The sequence below is a fragment of the Primulina tabacum genome, chromosome 14 (genome assembly GCF_025594145.1).
Source record: "Primulina tabacum isolate GXHZ01 chromosome 14, ASM2559414v2, whole genome shotgun sequence".
Taxonomy (NCBI): domain Eukaryota; kingdom Viridiplantae; phylum Streptophyta; class Magnoliopsida; order Lamiales; family Gesneriaceae; genus Primulina; species Primulina tabacum.
In genome coordinates this window covers 35,345,478-35,366,980 of record NC_134563.1, presented here as the reverse complement: position 1 = coordinate 35,366,980, position 21,503 = coordinate 35,345,478, and the positions used below count along the sequence as shown (strand labels likewise).

General features: G+C 34.5%; 3 protein-coding genes across 3 annotated transcripts; all 3 read left to right on the top strand.

Moving 5' to 3' along the window:
* Window positions 1-983: 983 nt before the first annotated feature.
* LOC142523987 (alanine--tRNA ligase-like) lies at window positions 984-13,566 on the top strand. Its single transcript, XM_075627713.1, has 21 exons — window positions 984-1,021; window positions 1,217-1,458; window positions 1,572-1,810; window positions 1,918-2,058; window positions 5,609-5,755; window positions 5,874-6,026; window positions 6,452-6,581; window positions 6,956-7,052; window positions 8,132-8,252; window positions 8,788-8,847; window positions 9,129-9,179; window positions 9,253-9,348; window positions 9,548-9,649; window positions 11,164-11,286; window positions 11,676-11,819; window positions 11,908-11,979; window positions 12,074-12,149; window positions 12,218-12,360; window positions 12,473-12,581; window positions 12,660-12,847; window positions 13,522-13,566. The coding sequence occupies exons 1-21, from the start codon at window positions 999-1,001 to the stop codon at window positions 13,564-13,566; spliced, it is 2,502 nt and encodes an 833-aa protein (XP_075483828.1). The 5' UTR covers window positions 984-998.
* Window positions 12,892-15,336, top strand: LOC142525073 (alanine--tRNA ligase-like). Its single transcript, XM_075629241.1, has 4 exons — window positions 12,892-13,168; window positions 13,725-13,907; window positions 14,017-14,196; window positions 14,744-15,336. Exons 2-4 carry the CDS (start codon window positions 13,767-13,769, stop codon window positions 14,813-14,815), a joined length of 393 nt encoding a protein of 130 aa, XP_075485356.1. The 5' UTR covers window positions 12,892-13,168; window positions 13,725-13,766; the 3' UTR covers window positions 14,816-15,336.
* A 930-nt stretch (window positions 15,337-16,266) lies between these two features.
* LOC142525511 (uncharacterized) lies at window positions 16,267-17,738 on the top strand. The gene is made up of 5 exons (XM_075629828.1): window positions 16,267-16,519; window positions 16,756-16,830; window positions 16,936-17,018; window positions 17,160-17,359; window positions 17,499-17,738. Exons 1-5 carry the CDS (start codon window positions 16,365-16,367, stop codon window positions 17,589-17,591), a joined length of 606 nt encoding a protein of 201 aa, XP_075485943.1. The 5' UTR covers window positions 16,267-16,364; the 3' UTR covers window positions 17,592-17,738.
* Window positions 17,739-21,503: the final 3,765 nt, after the last annotated feature.

Sequence of the window (21,503 nt, the reverse complement as noted above, 5' to 3'; positions counted from 1 at the left end):
TAATTAAGAGTAAAAACCAAATCAAATAAAAGTTAATCTACCAAATTCAAAATTTAGTAGACAAAACTCAAACGCAAAAACTTGTGTGAGACGGTCTCACGGGTCGTATTTTGTGAAACAAATATTTTATTTGGATTATCCATGAAAAATTATTACTTTTTATTGTGAATATCGGTAGGATTGACCCTTCTCACAGATAAAGATTCGTGAGACTGTCTCACATATAAATATTCGTGATACCATCTTACAAGAGACACCCTCAAACTCAAAATGAAATAATTTAAGTGTTATTTTTTTTATTGGTTCGAATTCAATGTATTTTATTATTTATATATGTGCTGAATAAAATCCGATTTATGAATCTGCTGATTTTGATGGATATTGGAGTTGGAGAATACGATAATCGAATTTAATTATTTGGGCTCCATTTGATAAGCCCAATTAACCATTGCTATGACCCAAGCCCGTAAATCACTATGACCTTGAAAAAATGTGAATGTTCTAAAACCCTCACGTGATTTACTGACAAGACTGCACTTCGACGCTACTAGCTGCACTAAGGAAACGGCACTGGTGGCGGCTCTCGTAACGGCCTCGGCAGCTTGTTTCCGGCGAGTAACTTTTCTATTTGGTTGAATTTTTCTTATGACCCTGAATTGATTTCTTCTACTTCAACTCGTAATCCATTGAAATAAGATAAAATTTATTGGAGGAACATGATAATTTTTCGTGCATGTGACAGATGGCTGATAGTTACATAATTGAAACAGGAATCCATCGAAGTTCACAAAATTGCTTAAAGTTCCAAACTTGACAAGTGCAGAGAGAAAATTGGAATTTTTTCTCAAAATCTTTATTGCAGACTTCTGGATTGACTTGATCAATTGCTTCGTCATCTTAGTTAACTCAAATAAGTTTCTGTTTTCTAATAAGCTCAACTTGCTGAAGTTTGACTTTTCCTTGATAGTGTTTGTTGGGTTCCAGTTTTGTTATTGATAATGACTATTGTTCTCTTGTTAAGGTAAATTGTTTATTAAGCTCGTGTTTTTGTTCTTGTCAATCAACTGCTTGTGATCTTAGGTGTAAATTATTTTGTCATTATATAATTTAATATACGCGTGAAGAGATTTTAAACGGGTGATAAATAATTACCTCCGAAAGTAAAGTTGCTCGACTGTTTCAAATTAATTTGGATGTTAATTTTTGTTATTGTCAGAAGTACTTTCCTATTCCACAGACGTCTAATCACATCAAGTAAATCACCTGCACCACTGTCGTTACTACCAATACAAGTAGCATCTCGGCGGTTGATGGGATCTCAGGCGAGTGAAGTTGAATGGCCTGCAAACAGAGTAAGGGATACCTTTGTCAAATTCTTTGAAGACAAAGCGCATGTGCATTGGAAATCAAGTCCAGTTGTTCCTCTCAATGATCCAACTCTTCTCTTTGCAAATGCCGGTGTTGTATTTTCCTCCCTTCCCTTCCCTCCCTCGCTTTTAATATGATGTAGCAGCTGTGTGAGCGTTCTTGTGTTGTACCGAATACTGATGCTTGTAATATTTGGGGAACAGGGATGAATCAGTTCAAACCCATATTTCTAGGCACTGCCGACCCCAACACTGAGTTGAGCAAACTGACCCGTGCTTGCAACACCCAAAAGTGTATCCGTGCTGGTGGTAAACACAACGATCTCGATGATGTGGGCAAGGACACTTACCACCATACTTTCTTTGAGATGCTTGGAAATTGGTCCTTTGGGGACTACTTCAAGAAGAAAGCCATTGAATGGGCTTGGGAGCTTCTCACCAAGGTAAGTCTGCTCATATATTACCAATCATTATGATTAAGATGGAAAGAAAGAGTATATAACTCATCAGTGTTTGCCTCTTTCCTGTTAAATTATTTTATGTCTTTCAGGTGTATAAATTACCTTGTGATCGAATATACGCCACCTATTTTGGAGGTGACGAAAAACTTGGTCTTCCACCTGATACCGAAGCCATGGAAAATTGGCTCAAGTTTCTCCCTCCTGGGCACGTATTACCTTTTGGATGTAAAGTATGTCCATTCTTCATGTTCAAGTTCCATATATATGCATGAACAGAACATACTAGTCCCATATTAAGAGAAGATTTGGCTTCTTAATTGTGTTCAGAGCTGCATGAAAATTTCTAGAGCCTTGATTTAAGTTGGTATTAGGGTTTTCACCTTCTCAAATATTGTGAGACTGTTGCTGCTTTTTATTACCATAAAGCCTTGTAGGCCAGAATTGTTTTGTCACCTCACAACACACAGTGTTACAAGGAAACGCTTTAGCACAAGAAATAAGTCTGATAAAAAAGTGGTGAATGATAGACCAATGCTCTGCTAACTGGAGTATGGCATGAGCATGGGGAGAGTACGAAGAGCAGCGATATATACATTTGATATAATTTTTAGCTTTGTAAAGTCTTGTGAGTTGCCATCTACATATGGGTTCAATTTATTTATGGATATATTTGATACTCACGTGGTTACATCATTCTCAGCGTGCAAACTCTAGGTAGGTAGCTGGCTGTTTAAACCATACTGCATGTTATGTAAACAATACTTTCCAGTGTTGTAAATGACGGTAGGCGGTCAGGTGGCGGGGCAATTAATGACCGCCTAGGCGGTTGAATTTTTTTAAACATATTTTATAGGTAATCATATATAATAATGCAATGTAATCACAAATAGTCATCATTTTTTAATGTAAGACGTGTAATTAAATACCAAAAAACTAAATTTAAAATTCAAAGTTTCAACCCACTATGATAACAAGTACTAGACAAAACATAACTAATCTTCTAAATTATCTACATATGCACCATCAACTACGTTCATAATCATCTCATCATCGGACTTAAAATAAACATCTTATTCTTTCTCGTCCTCCGATGTATTTAAATTCTCATCAAGTTCTTTAATGAGGATGTTCCTTGCACTCATCCTTGGTTGTAGCACTTCATCCGCTCCCGAGGCCTCCCCTACTACTGTCAAGTAAGTCCTGAACCCGGCTCTACCTCATCTTCATCGCCACCATCAACAAGCCAACCTTGAGCTTCACTAGCTTGAGATGATAGAAGCAAATCTCCACCATTTTCTTTTTTACTCTTCATCTTCATAAGATTGACGTTGAATTTGGCATATACAAGATCATTCAATCTTGATGTCTCAATGCTTATTACTCTTCTTAGTATGTATCTAAAGATTTTAAACCATTGTTATTAATAAAAATAAATGGTATATAACATAATTTATGAATTACTACTTAATATTTACCCTTTCAAATTGGCTCCAATTTCTTTCACACCCCGATGAACTACTTGTCAAATAGAGAAATCTCATTACCATTTTTTGTAAGTTTGGAGTGCTACCACCATTATTGGACCACCATCCAACTTGAAAAAGCGAAGAGGCAAAAAAATAATTAAACCAAATATGAGTAAAAATTACATGTATGTTAGTGAATAGAAATAAAGGAAATAAATTTACTTGGATCAAAGTCATGGTACACATTTACCTTCTCGTATGCCGTACCATTTTTCCTCCAAAGTTTCCGAATTTACTCTTATACTTCAACAATTCATCATTAGCAACGGTAGATTGCATGTCCTCGTCAGTGGGAAAAATTATTTCAACACAATTCAAGAACTCATTCATAACATGGGTGTCATTTGATATGCTTGAATATTTGAAGTAAAAAACCGAATTCAACAAGTAAGCGGCATAATGCCTATCAAGTCTACCCTTAGACTTCTCATCAATAATCTTCAAAATAGGGGTGACATTTTTCTTTTTTTGAAATAATTTCTAATGTTTTCTTTGGCTTGTTTAGGCGCACCCAATAAAAAGGCCATGGGTGGCTTTTTGTCGCCGTCAACAAGACGTAAAACTTTTCACTAAAGGGGTGAAAACATTCAAAGCCAAAAAAACACCATTCAAAAAATATATACTTGTTACCGATGCCTCCGCCACTTTTCACTTCACACTAGTACTTAACTTTGTTTTGCTTCTCATCGGATGTGAACATGAGTCTCAATTGATCTTTCTTGTCTTTGAGACTTTCCAAAGTAAAAATGAAGTAGCAAATCTGGTCACCCTGGGCCTCACAATATATTCCTCATAATAACCAAAGTTCTATGATGTGCGTAGATGAATTTGATAAAGTAAGGCCTTTGCTTTCTTAAGCATTCTGGCTTTCCAACTTCAAACATGAGGTAATCTAATTGTATGAGTCGCACAAGAGGTCAAATAAAATTTGAGGTTGGGTAACTTTCAATAAATCTGCCGCCACCATATTGTTTGTGGCATTGTCCGTAACTACTTGAACAACATGTTGCGGGCCAATCTCAATAATATATTTTTCAACAAACTCAAAGATGTAAACCCCGGTGTGTGCTTCCATGGATTCTTCAATAGAACCAAAGAATGAAGTGCCTAGCTTGCAATTAACACATATATTCATAATGCTTCTTCTCTTGTGATCGGTCTATGCATCGGTCATTTTTTACCCTCCATTTTTCATCCATTCTTCATTTTTTAGAGATAATTTGGTTATCTCAACTTCTTGCTTCAAAAGTGGCTCTCTTAAAATATATTGACTTGGAGGTTTGTAACCCGGACCGAATTATCCAACCGCCTTTACAAGTTTTCTAAAGCTTTGATTGTCAATTGCATGAAAGGAATCTCCGCTTCATAAATCCATCTAGCAAGTACTCATGCACATCATTTGTAAACTTTAATTTCATGGCATCATTTATGTTTTGTTGCCTTGCTTTTGTTGGATCGATTGCAGATGTCCACTCGTCAATAAGCCCGAGGTTTTTTGAATTCTTTCTTGAAGAATTTCCCGCCACCTAACAATCATCATCTTCTCCATCAACACATATGTTGACCTCCGCTCTCTTTTCCTTTAGTTCTTCTAGTCTTTCTCGCTTCTTATTCTTGTTATTTTCAAGATAGGCTCTCGCTCTTTTTTTGTCCTCGTCAGATGCTTTATGACATGCTTCAACTTGTCTTACAATATCCGCAACATTATGTGTCATCCTATAAACTCCTCTTTTATTAAGCCTCTTACACAACTTGCATATGATCCGGTCCCTTTTATCTTTACTATACAACACCCCTCCCAAACAATATCATTAGACTTTGGCGTAAATTCCAATTATCCATTGTTTATTTTTTTCCGTCATTAATTTTCAACAATTAATAAAAGGAGAAAAAGAATATGAATTTTGAAACAAAATCTGGAATATTATGTAAAAACATGTTAAATATACAATACCTAAAATAGAAACAAAGGGTTGTGTTTTTATAATTAGGGTTTTAAAATTTGTTGATTTTTAACTAGGTTTTTAAAATTAATTGACTTTGACTAGGTTTTTAAAATTAATTGACTTGATTGGAATTATAAAATTATGGACCACCTCAGCTGCCTGCCGCCCGCCTCGACCGCGAGTGGTTAGGTCCGCCTGATGTAAAGGATGGGTGGTCAAGGGCCGCTTAGTCTAGGCAACCGTCATTTAGAACACTATTAGTTTCTTTCTGTTTTTTTTTTAAATTAATTATATGCTGCTTTGAATAGGACAATTTCTGGGAGATGGGAGATACCGGACCTTGTGGCCCCTGCACTGAAATTCATTTTGACAGGATCGGCGGTCGTGATGCTTCCTCGCTAGTGAACAATGATGATCCTACAGCAATTGAAATATGGAATCTTGTGTTTATTCAGGTCAATTCATCATTGTTTAGGGGCTCTTAAACTGCTTATTTCAAATCGCAATGTGACTAGTTATCATAGATTCTCTCAGACTATTAATATACTTTTGTTCGTTGATATCTATTCGCAGTTTAACAGGGAATCTGATGGCTCATTGAAATCTTTACCTGCAAAACATGTTGACACTGGAATGGGTTTCGAGAGGCTGACTTCTATTCTCCAAAATAAGATGAGCAATTATGATACCGATGTGTTCTTACCCATCTTTGATGCAATACAGAAGGTAAACTTCAATTCAAAATTTATTAAGTCCTTCCTTCGAATTATTGCAAAATGTTACTCTTGTTGCTAATTTATAGTTTGAAGAATCAAGAATAAATAACAATGCAATTTTAAATATATATTTTTAATTTAAGACATGATTGAGTACTTTAGATTTAGATTGTTTCTGTTGGCAAAGTAGTTTTTCATCACTATATTATTTTAGAGTTTGCTTATTTGTGATATGGTGTTTGTGTTTGTGTTTGTGTTGTGTTTGTGAAGTAGTTTTTAATCTCTACTTTATTATTTTAGAGTTCGACTATGCAGTGTTAAGGTGTTTGTTAGCATAGTAATTTTACTTTCCATATTCTCTACTGTGGTCTTATGCAATATTGCGTCACAATATCAAGTTCTTTGAGTAGTTTCTGAAATCTGACCTTCCAACAGGCTACTGGATGCCAGCCGTATACCGGAAAAGTTGGATCTGATGACGTGGATAAAGTTGACATGGCATACAGGGTAGTGGCTGATCATATTAGAACGATTTCATTTGCCATTGCTGATGGCTCGTGTCCTGGTAAAGTACTATACTTAGTCTTGGAGATCAATTTAATCCATAGTTTTGTGGTTATCTTCAACTAGCAAAATGCATTAGTAAGTGTGGACATCTCTCTCTCTCTCTCTCTTCCAGTGAGATCTAGTTTGGTCAATTTTACATTTTTTGAAAAAAGTTAATATATTTATCTAACAGTATTGTTTTTATATGATGTGACTGAAGCAATTAAGCTGCTGGCATTTTGTTTATTTGTGCATGAGAAGGCCTTCAAAGTTCTCTGTCATAATGTTGAGATTCCATGTTTTCTGATATTACCTTTAATACCTTAAGTAACTTTCTCAATTTTGGTTGTTAAAACATGTACTTGGAGTTTATCTTGATTTGGTAATTTGCAGGCAATGAGGGGCGTGAGTATGTACTAAGGCGCATTCTTCGTCGAGCTGTGCGATATGGTACTGAAGTCCTAAAAGCACAACAAGGCTTCTTCAATGGGTACAAAACGACATGCTTGTTTTTTATAGTAATATTTTATTATATTTACTCATACACACATTGAAAAGACGAGTAGTGCTTTGAACTAAATATCCACCAGAATGAAATGTAGGTAGAGCAGCTGTATATCAGTATATGTATGCATGCATTTATGTGCACATATATTTATGTGTGTGAGCATCTGTTTATTTTTTCATATATATTATATTACTTAACAAAATCCTGTAATACCCTGATCAGTTTTTGTTAATAATTTTTATGCATCTCTTTTTTTTTTCTGACTAAAGTTTTATACTCCTTGGTAATTTTTCGTTACTCTTAACTTTTTATCTCCTACTTACATAATTCATGAACACATTCATTTTATTTGGGCACTTCCCAATTCATATTTGGGCTATTGGATTGGTTGCGATTTTTAAAGAATTATTAAGCAATTTAATTTCAATGAGGTATTTGCTTGGATTAATGTCTAAATTTGAGTTGGGCTTTCTTTAAGAAAATTAATGTATTTTTAGATGATTGTGTACACTTGAGGTTGTTTTCAGCTGATCAAAATTCACATTTTTACATGGATGCATATTATAATTTGTGTTACAATCAATGCGATTTGGTAATGGGCCTAATGGCATCTATACGTTAAAATGATTGACATCAACTTCATAAAATTTTGTACTGTCTAGTTGGATTTGGTTTTTAACTTAATAATTTTAAATTGTAAATATTTTTAGATTCCAAGACCACATGAGTTCATCTTGAAGTATTGTACTTGATGAAATTTGATTAATTTTTGTTATATTGATGATGTTTTTTTAATAATAAATTAAACAGCTCCAGCCCTTTAAGTGGTAGCCAAATTTTCGCATTGGGCCTGGATTGTATATGTTAGCAGGTTTTGTGCTGGGAATTTCTCAGCTGTTTACTGCCCAGTTATTTGATGGTTTTTGTTGGGTCCAGTTCGATCATTAAATTTTTGTTAAAGCTATATTCGTATTTATTAGTTTGCTGACATAAAATCAATGGATCTATTCAATGCTGTGTAATTGTATTGTCTTCCCATGATTATATCATTACGAAAACAGGCTGGTAGATGTTGTGGTGGATGTCATGGGAGATATTTTCCCCGAGCTGAAGCAACACAAGATAAAAATTCGGGAGATAATTGCAGATGAAGAAGCCAGCTTTGGCAGGACTCTGGTTAAAGTATGTATACTATTTTCTTCCTTATCATTTGTTTGGCTTTACTTTGGGTTCAGCAGGGATGTTTCAAGAGTATAACTTGTATGTTTTGACCAGTATAGATTCCTTTAGAGCGTTTGTTCACCAAAAACATTCAATTGCAAGATAGTGTACTCTAAGAACTTCTTGAGCTATGGGCGACACTGATTTTTAACCTTATCCACGTTATTGGAATCTAAAAGTTATTGGTAATGAAATGTTTATAAATTTACTTCATTCATTTTTAAGATATTCAGTAATAGATGGAGTATTGATGAATATTCTATTTGTTAAATCACTCTGTAGCTAAGTGGATACAGAAATGCTCCTGGACTATGTGATTTTGTTTGTCTTATTGATGACGCTGGCTTAACCTATCCGTGCCCTAATGCTATAAACTGCAAAGCTTATTTTGCTTCCATACTAGTATTATCAAAATATGTATTATATTTCAATTAATTGTGTTAGTTGTGTGTTCATTTGGTAACCACCCACTTCCCACATTGCTTGACCTGTTCAGGGAATCGAGAAATTTAAGAAGGCTGCTCAAGAAGTCCAAGGGACAACCCTCAGTGGGCAGGCAAGGGGATCTTGTTAGCTATTGTTGTGTTTCAACTTAATCTTATTCTTGTATGTATTATACTCTTATGTGTACTATGGTCAATATCAGTTCTAAATTAATATGTCACTAGTTCCCCATAATATATCGTTCTTACTGGTACTCAATTGTAATTTTCTATAGATTTATAATTCTCACATTGCACAATTTAATTGTTAAAATAATTGTGCTACTCCAGCTGGCCATTGGTGCTCGGTGATTTTCTAGTGCTTTGTCTCACTGCAGTTATCAAATGAATGCAGGATGCTTTCGACTTATGGGACACATATGGATTTCCTCTGGATCTAACACAGGTGACTATGCAACCATTTTTTGAGCATGAACAAATAAATTTTTCGTAAAATACTAACATCTTATGTCTCACAGTTGATGGCAGAAGAAAGAGGCCTGTCTGTTGACATAGAAGGTTTCAATGTGGCTATGGACAAGGCAAGAGAAAGGTCAAGGAATGCTCAGAATAAGGTGTGAATTTGTGTTTCTACTTGTTCGTATAGATACACGACGTTAAATGTCGTTAATTTACTGCTTCTTGTTCAAAGTGAAATTTTGATGTTGGCGGATGAAAAATTGGCAATAATAAATTCCATTCAAAATTGACGGGTATTGTTTGTGAATATGATCTATATTAATTTTTGGAGCGTTCTTTTGTATAATTTAACAGCAAGCTGGTGGTGTTATAGCCATGGATGCTGATGCGACATCTGTGTTGCACAAAAAAGGAGTTGCTGCCACAGATGACTCGTTTAAGTTTACTTGGTTTCAGGTTTGTGCCTTGATGGATTTGTATTTTCCGGGGTTTTTCCATGATTTTGTAATTATTTGAATCCATTTCACAAATTGTCAGTTTATCAACACTAGCAACTATTTTACGATTTGATGTAAATCACCTTCCTGATTTAGTTGCTTATTATGGGGATGCCTATTTATGGCTTTTTAGTTTCTTTTAAATTTAATCTCTATTTGTATGAACATATCATAAACTTTTGTATTTTTTACGTACTTGGTGGATTCAGTCCTTTTTGTTTTTCGGTTATTTTACATTAATGCGCTGAACTTTGGCGACATGTCAGTTGGATCTTAAAAATCAACTTGATTCAACTATGCTTTTCATGCGGTAATTTTGGGTTGGCTCTTGGCCTGTTCCTAATTATCAAGACTACATTTAAATTTTACTATCAAATAGCCCAATCATCCCATTAACCTTTTCTTCTAACCGAAATAGAGCTAAAAAAACGAAAAACTTTTTACATGACAATTGGCTTTGTTCAAACTTCAGTGAATAGTTTGGGATGGATCAACCCATTTATGAGGCGTAGCCCTTTGTGCAAAATAACCAGATAGCTATTTACGACGGGACAGGGGTTTCAAAATTTTTACTGAGTCAATTTGGTCTTTGTACTTGTAGTCAAGTATGCTTCAGTTTGTCATTTGTATACCTCTGTCTTGGGGTATATCATCACATTTCATTTTCTGAAAAATCTTCTAAATACTAGTCAGCTCGATCGATTAGTTTTGTTGTCGCATAGAGATTGATGACTGTTAATGTCAATGTTGTCGCATATAGATTGATGACTGTTAATGTCAATGTGAAAACAGTTCTATTCTTGTAATTTCTATAAAGTGCCATTTGTGCCCATCCACAACTGAATTATTGATTGAATTCTACTTGCCATTCACCTATTTGTGGAATCCCGTGAGTCTGGAATGAAGGTCTTTATTGGCTTTTTTCTCTATAGACTTGAGCATTCTAGTGGTCACACATTTTGCCTGCTATGTATTGCTGTTTGAACCTCTTCGTTCTATCATTTGCAACATTGTTCTCGAACCCGGTTTTTTTTGTTGAAATCCTGATGGGGACTGTTTCTTTTGTTGAAAATTGATTTCTAATTAATTTTTTGGTATTATACATATGGTTGATTATTCTAGTGAGGGATTGTTATTTGTGTGTCTTGTTGAGTGTAATGACACGCTTTTAATTCATCGTAGTTATTATTGCTATAATTTTGAAATGAGAGTTATGCTGATCTCAATTGATTGGCTAGACCAAATGACCTCGAATTGACCAGGTATATGACCAATCACTTCTTTAGAGCTGCAAAAATTAGATAAATGTTCTTAATTTTTGTTAGGTATATGAAGTTGAATTATTCACTTATTTTCTTCCTAAGAAGTTGGTTCCATCTGAACTTAGTCATGCAAATCTGTTATAACTTCTTTTTTGATGAAACATGAATTTTAAATTGAAGATCTATGCTTTTACATGGCTCATAATTCTAGGATCATGAAAGTGTGATAAAGGCTATTTACACTGGAAGCGAGTATTTGGAAAGTGTTGCTCATGATGAAGAGGTTGGCATTATCCTGGAAACTACCAGCTTCTATGCTGAGCAAGGTGGTCAGGTGAATATTTTGTTTTGATAAGGATCTGTAGTGCATTTGACTATAAGTGCCGTACATAATTTTATAGTTTAAAAGGTACTTTAACTATGGAATGAAGTCAATGAATAAAGAAGAACTTGGTTAGGAGCTGGATTTTTCAGGCATAGAAGAATTACTCACCTCTTTTAAGTTAAAGATATACAATGAATTATGCTTGATTAAGTTAATGTATCTTACTAAGTTCTTTCATTTTCTGCACTCCATATTGGTCTACATTGTTTTGTTTGTTTTAAAGTCAAGCAGTAAAGCAGCTCCTTTTATATATTTTTAAGTCCCTTGGTATGATTGCATGTGCGTGTGATGACATACTTTCATATGTGATAGAGTTGACTGAGTTCATTTCCTTGTAGATATATGATACCGGCTTGCTAGTAGGTCATGATGGAGTTTTTGAAGTTACTAACGTTCAGATCTATGGTGGATTTGTTGTTCATATTGGCTCATTTCGTGGAAAAACTGGTCGATTGTTTATTGGAGATAAAGCTATTTGTAAGGTAAAATATTCCTTCTTGCTATCATAGATGAGCCATGTCATTCAACACGCCATACTAATTGCAATTTTCTTTATCTTGGGTTGAGCAGGTTAACTATGATAGACGGACAATGATTGCTCCGAATCATACATGCACACACATGTTGAATTTTGCTCTAAGGGTATGCTCGTGAATAAAGTTCATGGAAGTTTCTAATACTAGTGATTTTTAATTATATCTCAAGTGTAGTCTTTGACTAATTGCATTAAGTGCAGCAAGTACTTGGGAATCATGTTGACCAGAAAGGTTCCATTGTTCTTCCTGAAAAATTGAGATATGATTTTTCTCATGGTAAGCTTATTGTTGTTGTTTGACCATATGTATTACGAGTATTCCAATTGTTTTTACACCTGAAACAGGAAAACCTGTAAAGCCCGAGGAGCTGCGAAAAATTGAGTCGATTGTAAATGAACAAATACAAGAAGGGCTGGATGTATTCTCAAAGGAGACCAGGCTGGCTGATGCAAAGAGTATAAAAGGTCTAAGAGCTGTTTTCGGGGAAGTAAGCTTCACCAAACAATTTCTGTTTAGTTTGAGTTATCCAAACAATGGATTGAAGTTCTATATTTTCTACTTTTAAATGTTAACGCAAGTGCTCACTTCTGTTGATGCAGGTGTATCCTGACCCTGTCAGGGTAGTTTCAATTGGTAAGAAAGTGGAGGATCTACTTGCTAATCCTGATAATGAAGAATGGTTGTCAATTTCTGCTGAGCTCTGCGGGGGTAAATATAATGGAAATTTAATTGCTATCTAAAGGTTGAACTTTTTAGGATTCTAAAGCCATTTGTTCATGTCTACAGGTACACATATGTCAAACACGAGGGAAGCCAAGGCATTTGCTCTCTTGTCCGAGGAAGGGATTGCTAAGGGAGTCCGTAGAGTTACGGCAGTGACGTTAGATTATGCTTTCAGAGCCATGGAACTGGCATCCTCCCTTGAACAGGAAATAAACAACGCATCCATGACTGAAGGAACCATTCTGGAACAGGTTCTTACACCTATCATCTGTATTGCATGGGTCATGGATTGCTATATTTATTTTTAGTATAAAGATTGAAACCTGCCCTATCTTCTTTCCTGCAAGAAGAAATATCATGTATCCTTGGGCACTGATTCGTGTTCTTGTCCTTATTCAAGAAGGAATTTTCCGACTTTGTTCCATCAGTGACATATTTTCTTATGATTTAATAAATAAATTTTTCTTGCCCCTGATATCAGAGAAGTAACATCTTTAAATGGCCGTGTGGAAGGAGCATCTATCCCTTCGGCGAAGAAAGCTGATCTCAAGGCCAAAATCTCCGAGCTCCAGGTGCTTTCTGTAAATTCTGTGGTGATATTTGTCAACAGAGGCTCATTCAGCTGTTCTTGGATTCAAAAATCATATATGGAGATGCCATGCAATTTTCCTCTCTTTTTTATTTTTATTTTATTGTTCGAGTGATGAGAAATGGCAAATTGACTTGGATTACCTGTGTAAATTTCTTCATGAGTGAATGGATAACTAGAATTTCCAAAAAATGTCCCGTCCGACGAAGTAGAATCGAGGTTAGGAATAATTTTTCTTCAATAAAAATTATGACTAACAGAATTGACTTGAATGTCAAGGAAACATTGGTTTCTCCCATTAACTAAAGATGACTGCATGCCTGCATCTAACTGCAGTTCGTGGTAGAGGAACTGGATCCGACTAGTGTTAATGTGGATTGAGACCAGGTTGTAGGAATATTTGGTTGTCATGTCAAGTCATATATTTTTTTAAAGTTCACATGTTCCCCGCTGTTCCTCTTCTTTTTGACATATCTGAGACAATTCAAGACAAATATTTGGAAAAGGTATTCAAAACTAACTCCAAGATTTTTTGTCAGAGTCAAGTGATTAAAACCAAAAAGAAAATCGCTGAAGAGAACATGCAGAAAGCCATTGATAATGCTGTGCAAATGGCTGAAGCTGCTGCTTCAAATGGAAAAGCCTACTGCATCTCGCATGTCAATGTTGGTTCAGATACTGCTGCCATCAGGGAAGCAGTTGTGAAAGTCATGGAGAAGAAGGTTTTAAGCTGTTCCCAACTCATTATCTTGTTACCTACTGTTCTGAACTCTGATTCATAAGTTACATGAAATTACGCTAGCCTTCTTAATTTTGTTGGTGGATTAATAGGGTATGGCGATTATGGTCTTCAGCAAGGATGAAACAGTGAACAAGGCCTTTGTGTGTGCTGGTGTACCAGAGAAAGATGGCAATTACAAGCAATTAAATGTCACAGAGTGGTTGAAAAAAGTTTTGGATCCGATTGGTGGAAAGGGTGGTGGCGGAAAAGGGGGTCTTGCACAAGGCCAGGTTTGGAATGTTACTTTTATTGCTTATCACAATCATAGCTGCACTAAATTGTTCATCGACCTAATAGCTTTGAAGTTTGCGTCGTGCATTTTTGTCAAAAAAAGATCATAGTCTTCGGGTTTCTTCTCCCTCGTGTTTCAGTACTACCAAATCAGCCATGTGTATAAGAAGTGTTAATGCTCTTTTATGGAGTAGGTTTTTATTTTTATACATGAAAAGAAGCTCTTTGTCAATGAGACCTTTCCCCAAAAGCTAGTATGATGCTTACCAATTGATCTGATAGAGGCATTTAAAGTTTACTACCGTTCTTTGTTTATGGATGCCTTTGCGTCGAAAAAGTGGTTACTTAGCTAAAAATGATTTACGAACTCTTGATCCTAGCGCCTGTGTGCTTCAAATGGTAAGAAGTGTAGAAAATTTCGCTTTTCACTTGTTTGAGCAAATGAGTTTGAGTGCGCATGCATATTGTTGTTTGATTCATTCTATGCTTACTCTATGCTAGTTTCTCATCATAGTTTTATTTAGATTCCTCGTTTCTTTCATCCAGGCAAGTGATTTATCCCATATGGCAACTGCAATGGATGTGGCAGAATCCTTTGCTGCCATGAAGTTGAATTGATGCAAAGGGCAGTATTCAACTCGTAATTGACCGCGTTTCAATTTTTTTGCTAAACAAGTTATTGTTTATCGGTATTTATAATAACTTGAGGTTTTCGTGGATTAGAAGTTTTAAGTGAATTCCAGAGTCAACCTTTACTGGATAATTAAAATGTATACTGGATTTTTCTTCTCATTTTTCATTTTCTTGTTCAGTTTCCTGCACGCAGTTGTGCTTTCATTTTTTAAGAACCACGGTGTGGAATCACATGCGCATCACGATTCTTATTTGCAACATGAATCGTCGATGGTGTGGAGCCTTGCTTTTCCGCTTAGGAAGGCGGGGATTTCAGTGGACCATTCTTTGCTTCATTTCAGGTGAATAGTGATAGTTCGTTCCTCTTGGAAACGTGAAATGTTATTTGTCTCTTAAGCATAAGTGAACAAATTGTGCATGTGCAGATACGATATAATTTATGTTATATTTTTGTATTGTAAAGATTTAAAACTCTGAAAATTCGTATATATGTGCATTTGCTGAAAGCAGTGGCGGAATCAGAAATATGGCTCTGCCCGGGCTATAATTTTATACTCTAGAATCTTTTAATATTTTAAATTGATTTACCTGGGTTAATATCATATTATTTCAAAATTATACAAATTTTACATTATAATTTTTTTTAAAAAAATTGGACCACCCGAGCTTTTAGTCCAGGTATAAACTCATGTGGCTCCGCCTCTGGCTGAAACGTGAAACAATTAATCGTGGACAAAGCGATTTTGCTCGACTGATTTTTGCGGTAGATTAGTCGTTTGGACATAAATATTGCATATTTTCTATAGTATTTGATCAGTGATTGTACCATCTCAAAATTCACATTATTATATAATTTTATTCAACTATTATAATACATTTAAAATTTTGATTATCAACTAACTTTTTATATATAATAATTGAAAACGTGTTTAAGTGGCGCACGAAATTAAATTATTTTCGTGTGTGATAGAAAGCAGTCCTTGTTTGATTTAAATTCACAAGATAGAAAAATAGATCAATTTTAACGTTATGTGTGATTAAATATTTAATATTTTTACAATATCTATACATTAGAAAAAGAATTCAACACGTTTTTCAGTCGAGATTCTTTATTTCCTAGATATTTATAACAAGTTTGGACCACCAAGAAGTCGTACAAAATATAATTAGTTTGGTTTATTTAATAATCAGAAAATACGAAATACGTTAAAAGCAAAAGTGAATGGGTTGTCAGAATTGACTGTTTCACGCCTTGTTAGGCTAAATTATTTAGCATGACTTTAACTATTTTTAAATTTACAAAGTGTCTGCTGGAGTTTTATGGATTACCGAAAAAACCCTTGTTGACTATCCATTCAAAGTCTCAATTCTTGGTCCTATAAATATGATCCCCTCTCTTTCAGGGTAAAGTCTGAAATTATATACCATCTTTCTGAAGAATTTTTCCTAACTTTGAATCCAAAATAAGAAGCATCTTCTTTCTTTCTTTGTGCTAAAAACTAAATATCTTTCTTTCTTTGTGCTAAAACTAAATATGTCGATTATTACAAGTTCTAAAGTTGTTATTGGGCACAAGTCGACCACTCGGTTCCATTTGAAGCCTGCAGTCTCCAACTTGGGTATCTCAAGTTTCAAGACCAGGTTTGAGGGCAACAAACCAAGGGAGCAATTTGGTAGCAAAATGAAAAGGTATGATGTATATATATATAGTGTGTGTGTGTGTGTGTGTGTGTGTGTGTGTGAAGGTTAGTTCTTTTATTGTCATAAAATCGTACTACAAAGTTCTGCTTGTTACAGGTGCAGATGATTCGATGGTTTTTTTTTTTAGATTTGATGTGATCATTATTATGTAATAGGAAATTTATTTGATGGTTTTGTTTTGCTAGTGGAATAATGATTTATATATATGTTTCTTTGCATTGCAGGAGATCTTTAACCGTTTATGCTAATACCGTATCGGCTGCTCCATTGCCTTCTACCCCTCCACCTTCCGGATCAATGTAAATTAATTTGCTCATAATATATATATCTTGAAATACGATGATTTTAATTTCATTAATCAATCTTGACTAATAATATGCATGATTTTATTCACCAAATTGCAGCAAAAGTTGGATTATTGGATTGGTGGTATCCCTGATATTGCCCTTCTTCTCTCACAAATGGGGGCCATTATGGGTTCTTGAAAGTAAGGAAATCTTCCCAAATTTAAGTTTTTCTTCTTCTTTTTCATATGACAGAAAGAATTCTACAAATAAAATTATCGTATTTTCAAGTGTCCTCGAAATTTTCTATGCGCGACTCATCGGATGAATCTTATGGAGTGCAGAGAGGATTGTAAATGCAGTGCAAGCAGTGGAAGATATCGTGGAAGTGGTGGAGAAAGTGGCGGAAGAAGTAGAGAGGATTTCCGACGACATATCGGATGATCTTCCCGAAGGAAAAGTAAAGGAAATGGTGGACTTTGTTGAAAATATGGCTGAAAAAACTGCTAAAACTGCTGATTCTGTCGATGATCTTATTGACAAGGTATGCAGCAAAAAAAAAAAAAATTAGAATTCAATATTTTTTGTCTTAAAGGTGATCCAATATTAATTTTTGAAGAAAATTTAGAGTATAAAATATATTTTCAGTTAATTTGAGGCTAATTATCGATGTGAAAATGCAGGTTCAAGAAACGGAAGAAAAGGTGAAGTGCGTAGTTGAATCTATCGATAAGGAAGTCAAAAGTTCTCCTAAACAAGCAACGGAAGATAATTGATTATTACAAAATGTTTAGTCTCTAAATTCTTTAATTTTTATATAATAAGATGGGATATGTCACACTTGCAATTTTGTACATATATATATATATATATATATATATATATATTCATCTTTTCCGTGGAAGATTACTTATTCTGAATCATTTATTGTTCGAAAATTTTAATTAGATTTATAATTTTTTAGCTACTTGTAACAATCTATGCTGAATGCTTGAGATTATATTAAACCTAGAACTTTAGAAAATACGGACAGACAACTGATCGATAATTATACATCCAAATCACAAAAGATTTCTGGTTTTCTTACAGTAAATATGAAAATTACCCTTGAAAATGAGTGAAGTTGGCTACGTAGAGATCATCCACCTACGATATGCTTGCTAGCTGTTAGGTGGGATCGGAGCGGCGTGAGCCTTAGCTTAGGGTTTCATTCTCTCCAATATTGCAATAATTCATATATTAATTAATTAATTAATTAAAATAGCCCGCAACTCTCAATTATTCTAAAAAGCCCATAAATATTTAATTGAAAATCAGCATCATATATATATATATATATATATATATAATATATATATATATGTAAAAGAAAAATTAATGTACGTTTAGTAATTCCATAAGTAGAACTTACTCTGCAAGCATACAGTGGAGAGTCAATCTTACTGATATTCACAACAAACAGTAATACTTTTAGCATAAAAAATAATATTTTTTCATGGATAACTCAAATAAGAGATATATCTCACAAAATACGACCTGTGAAACCGCCTCACACAAATTTTTACCTTAAAAAAATTAGTAACAGAAAAATTTTGTTTCGAGTTTTATATTTTTGAAGACAAAAAACGAAACCATTCGTCGCCGATGATTTCAAGATAGTGCCTTTCATTAATTGGTGGATAAATATCAATTTTATATGTATCTGTCTATATTCTTATTTCTATGTTGTAATAAGGGCACCCACATTGGGTGTTAAAGGGGCACCCACTCTCCAATGTGAGTGGGCGTTACATGAGAGAGAGTGTGAGTTTATTTTTTTAAAAAAAATTGCATACATATGAACGCCCCTGTGTCAGTTTATTTTTTAAAAAAATTGCATACTTAGCGACGGTTTTTGAAAAAACCGTCGCTATTAGCGATTGCTTTATAGAAACCGTCGCCGATTTGCTGACACGCGGGCCTCATGTGTTTTGAATTATTTTAACGCCCAACGAAATTGGACATTTAGCGACGGTTTTTACACTTGAATTTGTTTACTCCAAAATGTCTCAATATTCCAGTAGTTCAACCTCTAGCTCGACAAGTGAAAACGAAGTCCAAGTTGAAGTTGATGACGAAGATTATGATCCGGGGAAAGAGCTAATGTCATTGATACTTCAACAAAGTCGACAAATAGTTGAATCATGTCAAAGTAATAACGTGATGCGGCGAAGAAGAAGGTTCATCCAAAGAAATCGTGAAGCCGGGCATGCGAGGCTCTTCAACGATTATTTCTCCACAAACCCGGTGTATCCAGATCAAATATTTCGAAGACGATTTCGCATGCGAAGAGAGTTATTCTTTCGAATAGTGAATGCACTTGAGGATCATTCACCGTATTTTCAGCAAAGGGACGATGCTGCGAGAAGAAAAAGCTTGTCTCCACTACAAAAATGCACGGCTGCAATTCGTCAATTAGGCGTATGGAGTCCCGGCCGACCATCTTGACGAGTACCTACGCATGGGTGAATCAACTGTCCATCAAGTGTCTTTTCAAGTTCTGCGGATATGTGGTTGAACTATTTAGTGATCGATATTTGAGAAGGCCAAATGCTGATGATGTTCAACGTCTTCTTCAAATGCATGATGAAAGGCACGGGTTCCCTGGAATGTTGGGCAGTCTTGATTGCATGCACTGGGAATGGAAAAATTGCCCAGTTGCTTGGAAAGGCCAGTTTACAAGAGGCCATGGGTCACCGACAATTGTGCTTGAAGCGGTCGCGTCTCAAGACTTGTGGATATGGCATGCATTCTTTGGTGTCGTCGGTTCACGTAATGATCTTAACGTGTTGTACGAATCTCCTATATTCAATAACGTCTTGCAAGAAAATGCACCAGAGATTAATTTCATGGTAAACGAGACTCAATATACGAAGGGGTATTATTTAACAGATGGAATATATCCGAAATGAGCCACTTTCGTTAAGGCTTTTCCTTGCCCGGAGGATCCAAAGAGGAGGCTTTTTAAGGAAAGACAAGAGTCTGCAAGAAAAAATGTTGAACGAGCATTTGGGGTGCTCCAAGCTCGATGGGCAATTGTCAGAGGTCTAGCTCGTTATTGGTACAGAAAAAAGTTAAAATATATTATGTTAGCATGCATTATTTTACATAACATGATTGTCGAAGATGAGGGGGTTCACGTGACAAATTGGTACAACGATGAAGGTGACGAACCCGCACAACCCGTCCAGGGCTCAAACCGAGGATTTCATGAATATCTCCGAACAAATTCCGAAATACGTGACACTCATGTGCATCACCAACTTCGTGCCGACTTAGTTGAACATATTTGGTCACAATACAACAACAATCCTTGAATTAGTATTTTGCATCTTCTGTTAAATTTAATTTATTTTCTTTTATTTTTATGCAAGTGTTATTTATTATTATATGTTGTACCGTTTTATTTTAGGTTTATAATAAATTTTTATTTTTAAGTAAATAACACTCATAAACAATCCTTGAATTAGTATTTTGCATCTTCTGTTAAATTTAATTTATTTTCTTTTATTTTTATGCAAGTGTTATTTATTATTATATGTTGTACCGTTTTATTTTAGGTTTATAATAAATTTTTATTTTTAAGTAAATAACACTCATAAAATTAAATTATTTTACGTATTGAATATATAAAAACAAATTATTATTAATATAAAATAATAATAATTTAAATTTCTTAAAAAATTTGAAATTGAATTTATTAAATGTAAAATAAGAGTAAGATGAATGAGTGAACAGCGGGACCCACAAATAATGAGTGTGAATGTTAAAATGAATGTGGGAGAATAGATGTGTTATTGTAATGTGTATGTGGCATGTGGACCCCACTGATTTTTGATGAGGTGATGGGTGTTACGCGAATGCTCTAATGTATGTGGATATATGACAACGTTTGAAATTAATATTATTTCTGCACCTTTCATTTCATTAAATCGTGGACAAGTCTGTCTTTTCACCACGTCGATTCCATTTGACGCAAAAGCAGGCCAAACATGTGCTGGGGATAATAAATTGTATTATATATGTAAAAAAAAAATAGTGCTAACTAAATGTGACCACTTTTGTCGTTTGTGATTGGTGGCCATCTTACCAAGTTGTCATGCTTCTTTTTTTCCATTCCACCGAGGTATCTCTTTCCAGTTATATAAAGGAGGCTTGTTTTTAAATCTTAAATAATATAGTTATATTTGTGTCAAAAAATTTGCAATCTCTAATTCATTAAAAAAAATGCATTTTTTAGGTTTTCATGTGTTTTTTGGGTAAAATTTAGTAAAAATTATTGAAAATCTGGAATATATTTGAATATTAATTGTTTTAGATTTGTTACAAAAGATAAAAGTTTGAATATAAAATTGAAAATACTATGTTAGATTAACACTTGCTACATTTGTTTGTGTACTCAATTATCATATATCAGTATCATGTTTGAGAAATTTAATATTGAAATATCGTATATTAATATATCATATTTTTGATATTTTTGTACCGATTTTCATTCGAAAAATACATATATCATTAATATCAGTATTTGTTTTTGATGTTTGGATACTCAAAAATCTTATATTAATATCAGATCTGAAACATTTTGTATTCGAATATCATACGTTATTATCATATTTTCAATGTTTTGTATCGATTCTCATCTTAGA

Bases quoted from the DNA above. Each gene is read 5' to 3' on its own strand.
- LOC142523987 (XM_075627713.1), top strand. From the start codon at position 999: ATGACTATTGTTCTCTTGTTAAG. The intron at 9,650-11,163 runs GTTTGTGCCTTG...TCATAATTCTAG, and splicing joins TTAAGTTTACTTGGTTTCAG to GATCATGAAAGTGTGATAAA. The intron at 12,150-12,217 runs GTAAGCTTATTG...CACCTGAAACAG, and splicing joins GAGATATGATTTTTCTCATG to GAAAACCTGTAAAGCCCGAG.
- LOC142525073 (XM_075629241.1), top strand. From the start codon at position 13,767: ATGCAGAAAGCCATTGATAATGCTGTGCAAATGGCTGAAGCTGCTGCT. The intron at 13,908-14,016 runs GTTTTAAGCTGT...GTGGATTAATAG, and splicing joins TGAAAGTCATGGAGAAGAAG to GGTATGGCGATTATGGTCTT. The intron at 14,197-14,743 runs GTTTGGAATGTT...TCTTTCATCCAG, and splicing joins GGGGTCTTGCACAAGGCCAG to GCAAGTGATTTATCCCATAT.
- LOC142525511 (XM_075629828.1), top strand. From the start codon at position 16,365: ATGTCGATTATTACAAGTTCTAAAGTTGTTATTGGGCACAAGTCGACC. The intron at 17,019-17,159 runs GTAAGGAAATCT...TATGGAGTGCAG, and splicing joins GCCATTATGGGTTCTTGAAA to AGAGGATTGTAAATGCAGTG. The intron at 17,360-17,498 runs GTATGCAGCAAA...GTGAAAATGCAG, and splicing joins TCGATGATCTTATTGACAAG to GTTCAAGAAACGGAAGAAAA.